Source organism: Podarcis filfolensis (genome assembly GCF_964270895.1).
Source record: "Podarcis filfolensis genome assembly, chromosome: 1".
Lineage (NCBI taxonomy): Eukaryota > Metazoa > Chordata > Lepidosauria > Squamata > Lacertidae > Podarcis > Podarcis filfolensis.
Genome location: NC_139604.1, coordinates 32,167,418 through 32,187,313, shown reverse-complemented (window position 1 = coordinate 32,187,313; position 19,896 = coordinate 32,167,418). Strand labels below are relative to the sequence as shown.

Here is a 19,896-nt window from a genome sequence, read left to right as displayed (position 1 = left end):
TGTGAAACCAGACTCGTATTGAGTAAGTGCCACTTTTCACCTTTCCATTTTGGGATCCTATATGTAGGGTGGGTGATCGGGCATGTGTGCGTTCCTCCACCCACAGATTTCATGAATAGGCTGTATGGCATGTGCACATAGGGCATCCACAGTGTACAGTATCCTGTTTATGCATGTGCCTGCCTCACAGCTGCATGTGAACAAATCTTAGCCAGTAAGTGGAGTAGGTGGAGAGGTGGCTGACCTTCACATAGCCACATGTTTCTGGACTCCATCTCCCACCTTCTGAGGGTTCCTGAGACTATGGGCCACGCTGGCTGTGGCTGATGGCAACTGAGAGCATATCATCTATACAGAAATATGTATCATATACATACGCAGAGCACATGGTTGGGATGTGTAGTGGGTGTTTGTGTGTGTGTGTGAGAGAGAGAGACAGACAGACAGACAGACAGGGTCTGACCTCAGCTGATGGCAATTATTGCTTCTTCCAAGTTGCAGCACCAAAAAAAGTTATTTGCGGCTGGCAAATCAGCTGCCATTTTGTTGAATACTCCAGGGTAAATCATGAGAAAGAAGCGCTCACAGTGACTGGCATCATTGTTGCCTTGTTATTGGGTTCAGCATGAAATTTAGTAGTAAATAGCAATGCAAAATTCATAAAATTCAGTGGTAATGCAGTCAGCATTACCTGACTACACAATATTTTCCACTCAATGGAACACCAAATCCTTTATGGAATAATGAGCTAGGAACTGTGCCAGCCTCCAACTAGTAATTCTCTTATGCTCATTTCCCCTGGTGCGTGCAAGCTATAGAAATATCCAAAATACCATAAGGTGGGGTGGGGGGTGGAGACTTTAATCAGATATTATTTTTTTTTATAAAAAAGCAGGGGGGAGCCAGTGTCACCTTGCAAGTTGATGAATCCAATAACATTGTTAATGGTACCTGGTCTGCAGTAATGGGCCAGCTCCAAAAATGTATCTAGAACTTTGCAAGCAAATAAAATAAACTTTAGGTCTTTTGAGGATTGCCATTTAAATAACGAACGGCGTGGCAAAACATAGCAACAAGCAGCGACAAAAAAAGCGACATAGTGAGGCACTGGGTGGGGGGAAAATGTATCTTGTGCATGTGGAGGAAGGAATGACCCATTCAGAAGCATCTGCCCTTGGGAATGACCTCCACAGCCTTAAGTGGCTTGGGATCTGCCAATGCGTGCAAAGTCTGTTAGAGAAGTCTATTGTTTGCTGCTGATAATGATATCATGGAGCCATGTGTTTCCAACGTTCTGGATGGCAGCTGGAAAAGACTGGTGTATGCTTATTTCTTGCAAAATTACCTACTTGTCTTTACTATAACTAAAAAGGCCTAAACGCTGCAACTTCTCAGAGAGGAGTTGTGCCAGCACCGTGGTAACTTTTGTTGTTTCTTTCTGTGTCTTTTCCAGCTGTATAATACTGTACCCCTTTCTGAGATGAGACAATCAGAACTATACACAATATTCCAAGTGCAGTTGCTCCATTGATTTGTATAAAGATGTTTTGATATTGGCAGTTTTATTTTTGATTATTTTCCTAATGGGCCTCAGCACAGAATTCACTTTTTTTTCCACAGCAGCCGTCCATAGTGTCAGTGTTTTAATTGGGCTAGCTACCAGTCACTATATGAGGAGATATGTATGAGGAGAAGATATATAGATAGATATAGATATAGATATAGATATAGATGGGATGCGAGTGGCGCTGTGGGTTACACCACAGAGCCTAGGACTTGCTGATCAGAAGGTTGGCGGTTCGAATCCCCGTGACAAGGTGAGCTCCCGTTGCTCAGTCCCTGCTCCTGCCAACCTAGCAGTTCAAAAGCACCTCAAAGTGCAAGTAGATAAATAGGTACCGCTCTGGTTCGCCAGAAGTGGCTTAGTCATGCTGGCCACATGACCAGGAAGCTGTACGCCGGCTCCCTTGGCCAATAAAGTGAGATGAGCGCCGCAACTCCAGAGTCGGTCACTACTGGACCTAATGGTCAGGGGTCCCTTTAACTTTACCTTTATAGATATAGATATATTGCCTTGTGTCACTCTGCACTTGCTTATGTTGAACTACACTTGCCATTTAAATGTAGAATTTCCCTGCTTGGAGATATCCTTTTGAAGCTCTTGCTTATCCCTTCTCATTTTCACCACCCTAAATAAGTTGGATGTCATATGCAAATCTGGCCACTTCGTTACCTCCCCTTAATTCCAGATCATCTATGACAAGTTTAAAAGCAATGGGCCTTTGTAAATCCTTGGAAGAACACCACTGTTTGTATCCCTCCATTTCAAAAAGCTATTAATTTATTCCTGTGCTCTGCTTCCTGTCCATTAGCCAGTTACCAATCCATTGCTTATATCCCTCAAAAACCAAAAAGTGCTCATTTATTCCTGTTCTCTGCTTTATTAACCAATTGCTGATCCATAAGAAGACCTCTCCTGATATCTTATGACTGCAAAGTTTGCTCAGGAGTCCTTGGTGACCGACTTTGTCAAAAGCCTTTGAAAGTCCAGGTAAACATGTCAATTGGATCATCCCATCCACATGCTTGTTGACACTCTCAAATAACTCTAAAAGGTTAGTGAGACAGGATTTATCTTTGGAGAAGCCATGCTGATTTATTTATGCATGCCTCTCAAAGTGGCTGGGGAAGTATATCTCAAAATATACACAATAAAATACAATAACATTAAAAACACCAGTTTCCTCCAAAACACGATTAAAAACCCTCATACACCTAATAATAATAAGCTAGCATAATAATATTTCAGAGCCAGACTATAATACAGTTTCCACAGCCCAAGTCATACTTGGCCATGGTAAAAAGACAGCTATTTACAGCTTGTTCAAGAATATTCTTCTTCTGAATGACTTGCTCTCCTTTAAGCTTGATAATTTTAAAATCTTTCCACCGATTTACCTGGAACAGACATTAAGCTAATTGGCCTGTAATTTTCTGGACTACCCTCTCCATTCCTTTTTTAAAATTGCCATTAGATTAACAATTTTCCAGACCTCTGGTACAGAGATCAATCTTAGGGAAATATATATTTTTGTTGGAAGATCAGCAATCTGATGCTCTACCCGTTTTCTATTGGTCCATATGGTCTAGAACAATGTTTCCCAACCTTTGGTCTCTAGCTGTTTTCAGACTACAATTCCCATCGCCCCTGACCACTGATCTTGATCGCTAGGGATGATGGGAGTTGTAGTCCAAAAAGAGCTGTAGACCAAAGGTTGGGAAACACTGGTCTAGAACTTCATCTACTGTCAGCGCTACTTGCCTCAGTTCCTCATACTTGCTTCCTTAAAATGGCAGTTCAGACACAGTTATATGCCCTGTGTTTCCTGTGCTCGTGAAGAGGGTCTGTCTCTCTAAATACAGTGTTAGTCATCTGTAGTTTTTTGTAAGATGAAAGAATTTGTATCTGTTGAGCTTAAGGGAGGCTGGTCTGGGTGGTTAGACAACAGAGCAGTGGCCAATGTAAATATTACTTTCAAATAAGGATGGAATTTTCTGGAAAGCTTAATGTCAAAACCTTACAGGCTTTTTCCAGAAAGTAACGCACAAACGCACACCAGTTACACTAAAATACTTTCATGTTATACACATTATTATATGCAGCCTACTACAGTGGTACCTCGGGTTAAGAACTTAATTCGTTCTGGAGGTCCTTTCTTAACCTGAAACTGTTCTTAACCTGAGGTACCACTTTAGCTAATGGGGCCTCCTGCTGCTGTCGCACGATTTCTGTTCTCATCCTGAAGCAAAGTTCTTAACCCGAGGTACTAGGTTAGCAGAGTCTGTAAGCTGAAGCATCTGTAACCTGAAGCGTCTGTAACCTGAGGTACCACTGTATTAATTATTATACACAGAACATTATATGCATACTGTATGGCAACAAGCACTGAAATACGAGCTGCCACCATCCGTATTGGCATTCTGCTGGCTTTTGAAGATGCCCCTGATTGCACAGGTTTTTGCTTGATCACTTGACCTGAAGCTTCTGTTTTAATTGCTGTTTTGATGAGATCATTTTATTTTATATTTTGATCACGGACATTTATATTTTAATTGTGGTGTATCTTTAAATTATTCCATCTTTTAACAATGTTGCACAATTTGTGTTGTTTTGTTTTGTTTTGTAAACTGCTTTCAAACCATCTGGGCATTAAGTAGCATCTAAATTAATCCGTAAACATAACAATAATAAATACCTCAGTTTTCCTAAAGTTAGGAGAACATAAACAAATGCATATCAAAATGCACTTGACTGTATAAAATAGGTATTACTATAAGATTATGCTCCAGAAATATAGTGTAGCACAGGGCTTGACTCTTTTATATGTATTACATGTATAATATACCGTATTTTTCGCTCTATAAGACTCACCAGACCACAAGACGCACCTAGTTTTTGGAGGAGGAAAACAAGAAAAAAAATATTCTGAATCTCAGAAGCCAGAACAGCAAGAGGGATCGCTATGCAGCGAAAGTAGCAATCCCTCTTGCTGTTCTGACTTCTGGGACAGCTGTGCAGCCTGCATTCGCTCCATAAGACGCACACACATTTCCCCTTACTTTTTAGGAGGGAAAAGTGAGTCTTATAGAGCAAAAAATACAGTACATATTGTTGCATATAATTAGTCAAGTTTTTTTATAAAAAAATGAATGCATGAATAGCTTGGGCATAGCAGGCACTGTATGCAAGAGAGGTTCAATGTGCAGAAAGTTCTCTTGAGGGAGAACCATCAAATCCCATGTATAAGCCCATGCAGTCCTGTGTAGCTGTACCCAGGACCCACCCAGGTATCAGACTTTGCAAAACCAAACTTTAACAACCCTACTCGGAAGTGAAGATAACAGGAAGTGAGGCAACACCATACTGAGAGCCATTCCATTTTATTTACTGCTTTGCCATGCTTTCATCAAGCCAAAACAGCAAACCTGTATATCCTGGTGTGTGTTCGGAGTGGTGGTCATCCTCCTCCTTTGCCAGTCACTTAATTGAAGCCTTCTACTGTTACTATGGGACGCGGGTGACGCTGTGGTCTAAACCACTGAGCCTAAGGCTTGCCGATAGGAAAGTCAGCGGTTCAGATCCTTGCGATGGGGTGAGCTCCCGTTGCTCGGTCCCAGCTCCTGCCAACCTAGCAGTTCGAAAGCACATCAAAGTGCAAGTAGATAAATAGGTACCGCTCCGGCAGGAAGGTAAACGACATTTCCGTGCGCTGCTCTGGTTTTCCCAGAAGTGGCTTAGCCATGCTGGCCACACGACCCGGAAAAACTGTCTGTGGACAAACGTAGGCTCACTCGGCCAGTAAAGCGAGATGAGCACCACAACCCCAGAGTCATTTGCGACTGGACTTAACTGTCAGGGGTCCTTTACCTTTACCTTTTACCGTTACTATAGCAGTAAATCTGGTGATCCTTCTAATTAACTGAGCTTGTACTGTAGAAGCTCCTATATGATGCCCATACACAGTTATTGTCACATGATCTGCTGAACCTCCCTGCTGTTTTTTTTACAATTACCCGTATTTTTCGCTCTATAAGATGCACCAGACCACAAGACGCACCTAGTTTTTGGAGGAGGAAAACAAGAAAAAAAATATTCTGAATCTCAGAAGCCAGAACAGCAAGAGGGATCGCTGCGCAGTGAAAGCAGCAATCCCTCTTGCTGTTCTGGCTTCTGGGATAGCTGCGCAGCCTGCATTCGCTCCATAAGATGCACACACATTTCCTCTTACTTTTTAGGAGGGAAAAAGTGAGTCTTATAGAGCAAAAAATATGGTAATTGGCCCTGTTCATTCTATCGTGGGATAACTGGGATAAGCCTTTTTTAAAAAGAAACGAGCATGCTTATTGTAGCTCTTTACAATACAAAGATGATAACTGGGCAGCACTAACTTCTAGCTGTGTAATGGATTGGAAAATATCATATTTTTCAATGATTTCTCTAGTTCACCTTGATCAACAGAGAGAACACCTGTCTTTCAAAGAGAGCAGTGGATGCAATTTACAGATCATTGTATCGGCACAAGGAAGGATGGGCTTCATTACTTTTGTAGGCATGGTGTTTTAGTTTTATACAGATGTAGAAAAGTTGCAGTAGCAAGCTAATTGTTTCATGTGTCTCTTGTACCCCAGATATGCTATACTGAGATTGTGGGGTGGAGGGTTTGCAGCTGAGTTCTATGGCATCTTAGAGCTGTGCAGGTTTATTGGATACAATCTCTCCGCCCCCCCTTGCTTTTCTGCCTTTCACAAGGAAGGACTGTAGATCAAGGGTAAAGCATCTGCTTTGCATTCAAAAGGTCCTAGGTTTCATCTCTGGTATCTTCAGACAGAGCTCAGAAATACTTCCTGCCCAAGAATCTGGGGAGCTGCTACCAGTCAGTGTTGACAGTATTGAGTTAGATGGATCAATAATAGCCTGCCTTGGTATATGAGGCAGTTTCCTAAGTTCCTATAGGGAGAAACGTGATGTGACGAGAGCAGCACACTCCACTTGGGAGCTCTCCACAGAAACCCACCACTGCCACCTGGAAGTACTGTTTCCCTCTTTCTTGATAGCTCAGTCAGTAGAGCATGGGACACTTAATCTCAGAGTTTGGAGTTCAAGCCCCACGTTGGGCAAAAGATCCCTGCATTGCAGTAGATGGCCTTTGTGGTCCCTTCCACCTCTACAATTCTACGATTCTTTGACTTCATATTAGAAGATAGGACCATGGCAAGATAAAGACCCACCTTGCAGAAAAATGAGATCTGGAGTGGTCTTCCCAGGTACTGAAAACAAATACAGGAAATGACCATTTTGTGCATGTTCAAAGCACGCACGTGCCGTTTTCGCACCCAGAAGAGGGTGGAATAGGGGCAGAACAGGGTCAGGGTCAGGAAGGAGTGAAACAGGCTTTTGCATACTCTGCTGACACATGCAATGACTCAGAATGCAACCCCACACACAGCCCCTACCTTTAAGGTTTTGAGATTGAATAAGATCAATCTCAGTTGAATATACCCCCCCCACCCAAAATAGAAATGATTCTGCCTACATCCCAATGGCACTTAAAAAAACTTTATTTATAAAGAATGGCTTTTTATAATATTGTAGGACTATTACACAGCGAGAAGACTGAGCAATATTGGAGATTCGCTGGTAAGTGTGCGTTAATAGGGTACGTGTTCCACAAATGCAGTATTTAGGAGCCCATATCTGCACCTTTTATTCTAATTCTGCTGAAATGCTGCTCCAGAGGAAATAATTTAGCATACGTGTGATTGATGGTTATATGATGAAATATTTTAAATGAGCAATAAAATAGTCAATAAGAAGTAATGTCCAAATTAGAAACTGGCTGAATTATTAGCAATAAATAATTTCTTTCATGGAATTCATATTTCCCCCTTCTGCAGAATCCTTGCATAGGTTATCACTCAGCTTATTGATTAGTACCGGGGGTGGGGGGTGGGTCTGGCCTTTCAACCCAAACCCCCACCCAACACGTTTCCCTCTGATATCTGTGCATATACCAGCTGTACCACCTTGTACCGGCAACCTGCTGCCAATGGTAGGCTCCATTTTTATGGGCTGAGCCTTGAAGAACAAGGCAATGAATAAATTTCTGACACCTCTGCTGTTGCTTGAAGGTAGGTGATTCTGTTGGAAGTGAAGGGGTAATTGTTATTGTCTCCACTCCCTCTCTTCAGAGGTTTTCCATGAGCGGGAGGATTTCTTGATCATTTAGGATTCTCTTCCCACCCACCCACCCACCCCCGTGTGCCATTATGTGGAGAATCTCTACATGAAACCAGTGCGAAAGGTTATCTGGAGATGTGCACTGAGGTGGCCCCAGTATTTGGCTGACACACAGCTCCAGCTCTCCTCATCAAATCTTTTAAAACTTAAATTTTATTGGACATGAAACTGCCTACAGAGGTATAATCCCGAACCACAAAACCTCAACCCACCAGGGTGTACATTTACGAACTCAAAGCTTCGTTGTACATCATTGCCAGGGCACCCAAGAAAGTGATGTATTCCTGGAAGTTCACCACTTGGTCCCTATTGCGGTCCAGATCTTTCATTAATGCCTGTATCTCTGAGTCCTGCAGTTTCGGTCCAATGGTGAGCTCCTTCTGGATCAGCTCCTTTAATTCCTTCTTGCTTAGGGTGTTCTTATAGCCATCCTTGCCGGCGCATTTGTGGAAGGTGACAACCAGCAGGCCAATAGCTTGGTCAAGAGATGCTGCCATGGTGAGAGATCAGAAGCGAGATGGTCCAGTACTGAGTGGCAGGAAACGATGGGGAAAGTGGTCTCTCCTCATCAAATCTAAGTGAGGCACTTGGTGCTCTGAACCAGTGCCTGGCCACAGAAATGGACTGGGTGAAGGCCAATAAGCTGAGATTCAGTCCAGACAAGTGGTTGGTTGCCTGTTCAGCTGAATGGGGGTTGACCTGTCTTTGAGGAAGTTGCACTCCTCCTAAAGCATTGGGCTAGTACACTGTGTGTTTTGGATCCAGGCACGGATGCCTCAGTGGATCAGACCTTCTACCAACTTATATCACCCAAGACCATATATGGACAGAGATAGCCGAGCTACAATTATCTACACTCTGCTAACTTCTGGTTTGCTTTACTGTGGGACTGTCTTTGAAAATGGTCCAAAACAGGGGTAGCAGAAGTTACAGGTAGGTAGCCGTGTAAGGTGCTTCCAGTAGCTCCTTAGAGACCAACTAAGTTTGTTCTTGGTATGAGCTTCCGTGTGCATGCACACTTCTACACTGAAACAGAAGTCACCAGACCCTTGTATATAGTGAGAGAGTGGGGAGGGGTATTACTCAGAAGGGTGGTGGGAATGGGTGATTGACTGATAGGTGTGGTAAATCTGTTGACGACTGTTAACGACTGCAATTGGTCTTCCAGGAAAAAGCAAGGGATGAGATGGCTAAAAATAGCTTTATCATGTATAATGAGATAAGAATCCAATGTCTCTATTCAGACCAGGGCTCTCCCTGGTTTTAAGTTTGGTAATAAGTTGCACTTCAGCAACTTCTCGTTCCAGTCTATTTCTGAAATTCTTTTGTAATAAGACAACTACTTTGAGATCTTGTAAAGAATGTCCTGGGAGACTGAAGTGTTTTTCTACTGGTTTCTCTGTCTTGTGATTCCTGATGTCAGATTTATGTCCTTTTATCCTTTGGCGTAGGGTTTGGCCTGTTTGTAGCAGAAGTTTGATGTGAGGTACTGGCTGGATGAATCATATCATGCAACTGCTTTGCCATCTGTGCTGGCTCCCGGTCCATTTGCAAAGTCAAATTTAAGTCCTGGTATTAACCTTTAAAGTCCTAAACAGTTTGTGGCCAGGTTTTCTGAAGGACTTTTTCCTCTTGGCTATTCCTCCAGAAATCCCTGTTAAATAATGTTCATCAGGTGCTACCTTTTCAGTGTTGGCCCCTTTATTATGGAACCTACTCCCTAGTGCTCATCTAGTGGTCATTTCACCAACAGGTGATTCCCAGGCGTTTCCCTTTCAATTATTATTATTGGTAGTATATATTTTAGATTTGTTGTATTGATCTCAATCCCTACTGCATTTCTCTGGATTTATTTTTCTTTTTATCCCGTTCTTGATTTCATTCTGTTTTAGATCTTATGTCAGGCCTAGGCAAACTCGGCCCTCCAGATGTTTTTGGGACTACAACTCCTATCATCCCTAGCTAACAGGACCAGTGGTCAGGGATGATGGGAGTTGTAGTCCCAAAACATCTGGCGGGTCAAGTTTGCCTATGCCTATCATATGTGCATGTTGTATCTTCAGGTCTTAATTTTGATGTGTAGTGAAAAAGGCAGTTCCTAAAATATCCAGATTTTTTTGGACAATGCACAAATTCAGGGGAAATGCAGCTGTGTAGACTTGATATCTCATGCAAGTTTCTCTCAGCTGTTTGGCAGAGGATCAGCAGGGTGACACACCCAAATGTCTGGATCAGAAAAGCAATGATCTTGTGACAGGCCTTGTGCCCCAAGAATGCCAGAAATTGTGTGTTTGTGTGTGAATGCCATTTGGGCTGTTCTACATCATTTGCCCAAGCTATACGCTCCACACATACAACTGAGTCTCTGAGGGCGTCCTGCATTATGCTTTCTTGTGAGGAAAAGTCATTTTTCATGTGCAGAAACAGACCTTTGGAATCCAGCCATGGATGTTAAAGTTAACAGAAGAGAAAAGTGTGAGGTGAAGGGATCGGGATTAAATTAATAAGCTTTATGTATTTAAGAATTAGAATTCTTGGTTTTGCTTTGTTTTGAATAGGTGCATGTGTGCACTGCAAGCACTAGGGAAATATTAAAAAGAAGAAAAAGTCTGGACTTCCCCCCTTTTCTTAAAATAGATAAATGGAAGCCTTAAAAGGGAAATGCTTTTCCTGCAGAATGCACTGCAAAGCTGACAGGGGTTTATAAGCCAGGCCTACCCTGCTGCTTGGGGGAGCTTTATAACTGATTGTTTTAAAACCAAAGTGACACCGGAAAGGGTCAAGTAAATAAATATGCATGCCTCACCAGTTCAAAATAATAAAATTCCAATGTGTGCAAGCCTGCTTGTTGAACATATGTTTGAAGCACGGCTAAGCCATCTGGCTCAATGTCAAGCATTTACACCAACTGCAGTCTTACACTACCTGACAGCAGAAAAGCTTTATTCCCTGGGTGTTTGGGCACAAATGGAGAAATATTATTGAAATGATTATCTGCATCAAGACTCAGATTTGGTTTGACATTTAGCTGGCTCTGTTTAATCCAAAGGGTTGTCTGAATGAATAAAGAGAAGGGTTCCTCCAGAAGATGCTGCAAGGGGTGGGGTGGGGGTGGGAGCGGTGGTGAAAGGGGGAGGGGTGCAGAGAGAGGGAGAGCGCCAAATGATTAATGAGACTGAAGTATGGGTGGACCCAACCCACCTCTGCCCAGACCTCAGTGCCAAGAACTGCATATAAAATTAGTCAGATGCTTTCCGTGCCTTGTCAGGGAGAGTATCACAGCCACCTCGGGGGCCACTTTTATTGGGCCTTGAGGAAACAAAGAGAAAGGAAGCCCCAAGTTCTTCAACACATAAAAAGAGCTTATAAATGGGAACAGATATATCGTCCTTACTATATCATAATTCCGCTGTCATTTGCATCACACAGCAAGCTGCAAAGCGACGTAATAACCACCCAGGATTGCTGCAGATCAGAGCTTCGGCTGCCTGGCTCTTTTAAATTCCTAACTGGGCTGAACAGATGTCAATGAAGTCCAAATAAGGGTGCACATAAAGGCGAGAGGGGAGAAACTGGGTACAAACTGGTGGGAAATGAATTCCCACAAGTAATTGGAGTTGGACAAATTTGTACCACTCGGCAACACAGCAGTACAAAGCTTACTTGTGGCATTTGCTGGCAGAAGAGGTGGGGACAACAACCATTTTAGATGCCTTGGCCAAGAGATGGGGACAGCCACCATTTTAGATGTCTTTAAAAGGGAATTAGATTGATTCATGGTGGATATGGCTACCAGTCATGATGGCTTTATACAACCTCCTAGGAGCAGAGGCAGTTTATCAGTTTGGGGGAAGCAACAGGAGGAAAGGGCTTTCTCCCTCTTGTAGGGATGGAGGATAAATTCAATTCGCGTTGTGTTTAAAGGTTAAGCTCCTCCACTTGCACTTTTTGAAACAACGCGTGAACCAAAACGCAGCCATCTTTCAAAACTTCTCCAAATTTTGCAGTGCAGTTCTCCAGCTGTGCAATATGTTCAAAAATGCATCTATGGGGATAAAGTGTGCATAGAAATGAACACACACACACACACACACACACACACAATATATATATATATATATATATATATATATATATATATATATATTTGTTGTTGTTGTTTTAAAAAATGCATATACAACATCCAGAAACTGCTTTGCAAAAATGTGTCTACAGTAGTACCTCGCAAGACGAATGCCTCGGAAGACGAAAAACTCGCAAGACGAAAGTTTTTCGTTTTTTGAGTTGCTTCGCAAGACGATTTTCCCTATGGGCTTGCTTTGCAAGACGAAAATGTCTTGCGAGTTTGTTTCCTTTTTTCTTAAAGCCGCTTGAAGAGGTGCAGTTGCGACGGACCGTGCTTCGCAAGACGAAAAACCGTGCAAGACGAAAAGACTCGCGGAACGAATTAATTTCGTCTTGCGAGGCACCACTGTATTAGGGGAAATTGCATGCCAAATACGTCTATCAAGAGAAATTCACACGAAAATGCTGGTGAATTTTCGTGGGGCATTTAAAATAATAACAATAACAATAATCCATACTGATGTGGAAATATAAAGAAATATGGGGAGGGGAACAAAGAAACTGGGTGAAACCAAAATGGTCTGATTCGCCCAGCCCTACCCATTTCTCCTGCTTGTGGGCTTCCTATAGCAATCTGCCTGGCCGCTATGGGAAACAGGATGCTAAAGTAGATAGGCCTTTGGGTCTGGGCCAGGGCTCGTCTTATGTTCTTGACATATTGGCTTGTGCTTAGTATTCTACCATGTTTGTATCTATTTTCTTTGAAAGTCTGCAAGTATGAAGCCCCCACCAAGTCCCCACTCTCTCTGCTTTAAGGCATTTTTATTTCTCAAGACTTTTTAATTATCAAATTATTTTCTGCTAACTCTTGCATTTGTTATTATGCTGATGTGTTTTTATATGTTTAGTCCCATATTGAATTGTGGGCTGTTGTTTTACAAAAATGTTCTTTTTTTAATGATATAAGGCTCCGGGGGGGGGGTGTATTTTAAAGGACAGAGTATATATGTCTAAATAAGTACGTGCCCGTTGGACAAAAGCAAGCAGCAGAGTGATCTGTACTAGTCTCACAGCGTAATTCGTTAGTCAACTCGTTAAAGGACGTCTAAATTTCTGTGTGCACATTTGCTTAAAAATTCAAGCATGGAGATCCCCAAGCACAAGAACATTCACACCGAGTAGCTTTACAAATGCATAGATATGTTCCCTCCACTACGGTGAATGGAAATGGAATTATGGGATGAGTAAAGGGAGAACACATAAGATCCTGGATAAGAAACTGACAATGCAATCCCATTGAATTCCTAAGTACATGTGTATATATAAGATTGCAGCCCAAATGTGCTGCGGAGGTTTGTGGGCAATGGAATCGTGTGTTAGGACAGTATTCATACTTGCTGTATGAAAAAAGCAGGGTTTTAATACAGCAAAGACTACCTAGAAAAGCAAATTTCAGACAACCATTTACAAAGCAAACATATTGGATTAACATGTTTTTCCCCCTCTTTTTTTTTTTTAAATGGCAACCCTGATTGTTGATTTGGATTTGAAATAAATTTGGTGATTTGGATTTAATATGAATGTTAGACATGATTTCCTCTTCACTCTTACTTTTAATTAACTTTTTAATTGAGATTTAAATGAGTTCTAATGAACACAATTGGTAGCCTAATTGATTTGCTGCCACAGCATAGTGAGTGATCAGTATGCAGCCAGCATTTTAATATACTATTCTTGCATGTCAAACAGTCTACAGGTTAATATTTTGGTAGAGGTTGGCTAAAGTGTGCTAAAAACCATGATTTACTCTTGGATAGCAAGTAAATTTTCGGCACATTCACTGTGATTTTAAAATTCAGCAATTATGTTATTGGCCTTTTAACACCTGTAGCATGACGCCTCTTTGTCTGGATAAAGACTGTTTTAAACCTGTAAACATGGATGCATGCACACATTTTTAAAAGGGTAGTGTTCACACGCTAAAATGTACAACACATAAAAAACTAAAATAATTAGATATTTATAAATATCTAATTGTTTTAATGCTTAAATTATAGCTACCCATTGAATGTTCTCTTTAAAGGAGGGTGATTAAACGAATCTCTGGAAAATTGTATTCTTTTATCATGTTAAGAACAATGAACGGGTGAGAAAATATATTATGACATAGTTAAACACAAGGCTATAATTTCTAAACTGCATAAATTACATGTTTTCCCCTATTATGATCCAGACAGACAAAATGAACATTTTTTGAAAGAAAATGACCAACGCATGATTAATTGCAAAGCTCGCAGATTTTGCAGCTTCAAGAGTAAATCAACTGCTAAGAAGTGCTAACTTGCTAAAATATAAACTAATTTTAGTCTCTGGATATTAAAATATAATCCATCTTCTTCCTCCATTGGGAAAGCTAATTAGAAATTGTGACTGGCACAAGGAGAAGCTGAGAACACTGGGATTAAGTTCACTTGCTTGAAATCTGAACTCAAGAAAATCTGAACTCAGGAAAAACTGGCCATCTCTTTCTACATTTCACTATATACATACATACATACATACTATACACACTCTATCTATCTATCTATCATCTATCTATCTATCATCTATCTATCTATCTATCTATCTATCTATCTATCTATCTATCTATCATCATCTGTCTATTGTGTGTGTATGTAGAGCCCTGGTGCTAATACGATGCCCAAATCATACAAAAGATGCAAAAATCAGTTCATAATTACAACAGTGTTTGTTATATACAGAGTGGGAAGGGGATTCAACAGACAGCATAAAAACTAACATCCCAGGGTCACCGGCCTGAAATCCAGCTCTAGTTGTACATCACAAACTAATTGCCTTGAATGGGAATATTGCTCTTCTATCTGCATCAAAAGATTTATCAAGCCAATTCAGCGGAATACATACAAGCATTGTGATGTGGATCTATTGCACATCCAAATGCAGTTTGCATTGATATTAGCTATGCACGTGGAAGACAGCTTCAACATGTGTGTTTCTCTTACAAAACCAGGGTGAATTGATTTAAAGGACCGCATCTTGATGAATGGCTCCCAGAATTCAACGACCCATTTCACACAAAAAAAATTCTTGTGTCAATTTCTATGGGACTGCTTTTGGCATCACTTTTCGTCATCAGGACATCCACACATCTCAGGCAGAACAGCCCACCCATTTAACCTTCAGTTACCCTCACATAGATTGCATCAACACATGCTTGGAGCACAACAAAATTTCTCGAAATGATTGTCACTTAGAAGAGTTGGCCATAGAAGCAATCAGAGAGGAGGTGACTCTGGACTCAATTCTATGTAGCACCAAGGAACAGATGAGAGATGTTAAGTGTTGTCAAACTGATTAGAAGCACTGTCCATAATGCTATCAGATTCAACATATATGCAAAAGCCCAGCAGAGTCACAGTTGATGTCAATGGAAAATAACTTTTTAAAAAAGAAGTCGTTTTAGAAAAGGAGAAAAGGAGACTCAAGAGGATCAATTCTCTCCAAAATGCTTGGAAATTATTTTAAATGACAACAGTGGAAGCTCAGCTAGGATGTAGTCCACAGATTAGGAGCCTGTTGTGCACACTGATCCTGTGGTTTGAACCCTTTTGTAGATTTCTGCCACCATTCTGTGTATAAGCACATGGGCGGGCGGATTGTGGGGAAATGTGCTTGAAGGCCTGCCCCAGCCCAGTCTGACCTTGGGTGTCCTTGGGCCAGTCTCTGTCTCTTAGCCTAACCTACCTCACAGGGTTGTTGTGAAGATAAAATGGAGAGAGGGGAACCATGCATTCCACCACGAGCTCATTGGATGAAAAGGTGGCATGTAAAGGTAACAAAAGGGACACGGGTGGCGCTGTGGGTTAAACCACAGAGCCTAGGACTTGCTGATCAGAAGGTCGGCGGTTTGAATCCCCGTGACAGGGTGAGCTCCCGTTGCTCAGTCCCTGCTCCTGCCAACCTAGCAGTTCGAAAGCACGACAAAGTGCAAGTAGATAAATAAGTACTGCTCCGGCGGGAAGGTAAACGGCATTTCCGTGCACTGCTCTGGTTCTCCAGAAGCGGCTTAGTCATGCTGTCCACATGACCCGGAAGCTGTACGCCGGCTCCCTCGGCCAACAAAGTGAGATGAGCGCCGCAACCCTAGAGTCAGTCACGACTGGACCTAATGGTCAGGGGTCCCTTTACCTTTAAAGGTAACAAAGAAATAAATAAAGATCAATAAATAAAGATCAAATAACTGTCCATCAACAGTTATTTGTTTTATTTTTATTTATTAGATTTATATATCGACTTTCATCAAAAGATATTCAGCGCAGTTCACAAGATAAAAATACAAGACAGAAGCACAAATATATAATTATAACAGAACCAACAAAACAACACCCCCCCTCCTACCACAAACACATTTAAAAGGCTGTATAATATTAATCAGCCAACAACCTGGTTCAAGATTGATGTTTTTGCCTTCTGCCTAAAAAATTATGAGGAAGTTAGCACTTGGGAAGCAAATGCAGCAGGCACACAGACCACCTACTGACTGTCTTCCCCACGATGGTCAGCAGTGATGTATATTTTATTTAAATTACAGAAAATATTTCTGTGCTTCTAAGCTACATGCATAGACAGCTGTTGTGCAAAGTTGTGTCCTCTACTGTCCTCTTTTTTTGGGCGATGTGTGAATGGGTTAGCCTACCAAGCAAATGCCAGCATGGTGAAGGAGCAAGGAAATGTTTTTTTAAAAACCTAAGAAGTTTTGCCCAATGATAACAAAATCCAGCAAAGCAAATGTCAGTTTAGGAGCATATTGCTAGAACATTAAAGACCAACAATAAAAATCTTAAATATTATCTTAAATACGGTCCCAAATACTGTGTTTCCAATAGCTGATGAAATGAAAGCTGCGATAAAAGTAGGAAATGGAGCTTTCAGAGGTGCTGAATGATTTATGTTTGCATGGCTGCCTTCACTGAGAAAGATGCAGGAGAGATATCCATGCCTGAACCAACTTTTCAAAGGAGCAAGTGTGAAGAACTCAGTCAAGTGGAGGTGACATGAGAAGAAGTTCTAGGATGAAAAGCATTATTAAACTCTAAAATGATCAAGCATGAGGAGCCTTGCTCAAGAAGAATCAGCATGGCTTTGACAAAGGAAAGCTCTGTTTCACTAACCTTCTTTGAGAGTGTCAACAAGGATGTCAACAAGGGACAGGGGTGTTCTGGTAGAAATTGTATACTTGGACTTTCAAAAAGCTTGTGTCTTTCACCTAAGACACTTCAGTAAGCTTTGTAGGAGCGGGCAACAAAATGGCAACTCTTGTTCAGCATAAATAAATGTAACGTGATACACATTTGAGCAAAAACCCCCACAACCCTAAGTTCAAAACTATACTGATGGCATCAGAGCTGGTCAGAATCAAACCAAGGGGCCATTTATCTTAGTACTGTCTGCTCAGTTGGCAGTAGTAATATTTTATAGCACTGCTGCCTGAGGGTCAAAGTTCACATAACGTGGTATATCTTCTTACTATATTTTAATTAAAAGCAGTGGAGAGCAATTCTTCAAATTTGATCACTCATGACTCTCAGGTAAGGGAGCTGTAGCCCTCTCAACTCTGACTTCCTTGACTCCCTGAAGCTGCTACAGCACCTCCTCTGTAGCTAATAGCAGTGGCAGCGGGGAGGGAAGTTGGGGAAATGGTGTGAGGTGGGGATTAAACATCCCTCTCCCACTTCTGTTGCAAACAGGGGCCCCGTGGCTGCTTTTAGTGAAAGTAACAAATGCTGGAAAAGTTCATAAAGTGTAATCTCATCATCAGATCCCCTTTTTAGCTAGAGGCCTGGGGGACTGAATCAAAGACCATCTTGAAAAACAACAACAGAAGATTGAAATCTTGATTAATATGATTGTAAGTGACAGGGACGTGGGTGGCGCTGTGGTCTAAAGTACAGAGCCTAAGGCTTGCCGATAGGAAGGTTGGCGGTTCAAATCCCCGCGACAGGGTGAGCTCCCGTTGCTCGGTCCCTGCTCCTGCCAACCTAGCAGTTTGAAAGCACGTCAAAGTACAAGTAGATAAATAGGTACCGCTCTGGCGGGAAGGTAAACAGCATTTCCGTGTGCTGCTCTGGTTTCACCAGAAGCGGCTTAGTCATGCTTCTGACGTGGAAAAACTGTCTGCGGACAAACGTCGGCTCCCTCAGCCAGTAAAGTGAGATGAGCGCGCCGCAACCCCGGAGTTGTTTGCGACTGGACTTAACTGTCAGGGGTCCTATACCATTTTTCTTTTTAAGTGACAGTATCATATAATTAATTCTGTCCAGATTCAAAAGATTCTCCCCAACAGAATTGATGTTAGATGGGCCATTGATTTTAACAGAACCCATGCTGGACTTGTGTCTAATCCCGTCTTCCAGCCCCAGTGCTGAAAATGAAAGCGCACCCTTTTACTATTAAAATTTTACTACTACTATTATTTATTACTACTAAATTTCATTTCCTAGCTAAAAAGTGAATGCCAATCAAATCTCTTCCCAACTGGGGGAAAAAATTAGCAGTATGTAGAGATGACATCTTGGTTCAAAGTGAACATTAAAGCCTTTTCTAGGAGTTAAGAGTTGGATCCACTTGCAAGTAAATGTCTTCAAGACTTGGGGCAACAGGGTCATCACGTTCCTCGAATGCTGCAATGAACAGAACGGTGCCAAATTGGAATTTCACCCCAATCTTTATGAAGAAAAAAGTATACCCCCCTTACTTTTTCAAGAGCAAGAAAAGCCTTTCAATTAACTGTATTCATCACACGAACAAAGTACAAAGTATATAAAAAAAGGAGTCACAGAACCCTTAAGGATCCCTAAATACACTTACAGTAGATCCAAGAGAAGTATCACCATTGTGGGTCTTTGAAGTGTGCTTTGCCTTCTCAGGCTTTTCCCACTCCTTTGCCAGTGAATGGGCTTCGCCTTGCTGGCCCTGGGCAAGGTAGGGGCCTAGCACTGTAGGGGCAAACATCACTGTTTGTTATGGTTTCCAATCCTTGATAGGATTGGGAAAGGGTGTACAATTTAATGCAGATTTTAGCCAAATGCATTCATGTGGCACTGTCATTGTAATCATCAGACACCCACCCACCCCTGACTTACATTTTATGTTATCATGGAACAATACATTAGGAATCTCAGTGGAAGCCTTTTTCATTTCTTCTCTTCAAAGAGCACTGTTTGCGATATAAAACACCAGGTTGAAGTTCACAATTTGTTTAAATTTGTTCCACCTATATTTCTTTATACACTATTTACGCGAGGTTAAGAGAATGTGACTTTCTAGTTTAAAACATTGTTAACGTGCACTTGATCATTAGAAATATAAATGATACTTAAAGCTTCATCAGTATAACTGGATTTAAATATAAACAAAGTATGCATTAAACAAAGAACTGTCGTGATTTTGTCACAGTAGCACCCTATCAAACCTGTCTTCTCTACCCCAATGCAAAGAATAGCTGGTTTTTTGTTTCAGGCTGATGAACATTTTCTGTGAAGCCTTTGGCATACATAACCTCTTAGCTCCCTGCACCTCACTTTAACTAAGGATGCAATCTTGAATACTCCTATTAAATAATAAGTCCTACTTAACTGTGACGGAGTTCTGAGTAAAAACGTTTAAGCCATGTGCTGTAAGCCAAAGCTCCTGTAACAACAATGGATACATATTCTTCTATTGATCCCTGCTTCCTATGTTGTCACTCTCATGTTGAATGTCTCACTGTAAGCTCCTCAGGGCAGGGACTTCTCTTCTTGTGCTTTGCAAAGTGCCATGCACATTGTAGGTACTATGTAAATACCATAATAGCTTTTCATAATTCTTACCAGTGATGTAACAATGATCCAACCAAGCCAAAGAATCTAGCAAGTCAAACATAGTTTATCACCAGTCTGGCTGCCCATGTCCAGCTTTTGCTGGTCAGGTGGGAATAAATACACATTTTAGACGGTACCAAGTTGCACAGAATA

At 41.5% G+C, this 19,896-nt stretch overlaps 1 protein-coding gene across 1 annotated transcript; it reads right to left on the bottom strand.

The window, feature by feature from the left end:
- Positions 1-7,939: 7,939 nt before the first annotated feature.
- Positions 7,940-8,373, bottom strand: LOC310746761 (protein S100-A6-like). The gene has a single exon (XM_083580792.1). It carries the CDS (start codon positions 8,293-8,295, stop codon positions 8,023-8,025), a length of 273 nt encoding a protein of 90 aa, XP_083436918.1. The 5' UTR covers positions 8,296-8,373; the 3' UTR covers positions 7,940-8,022.
- Between the last annotated feature and the right edge of the window lie 11,523 nt (positions 8,374-19,896).

Coding starts and splice junctions, on each gene's coding strand:
- LOC310746761 (XM_083580792.1), bottom strand. CDS start 8,295: ATGGCAGCATCTCTTGACCAAGCTATTGGCCTGCTGGTTGTCACCTTC.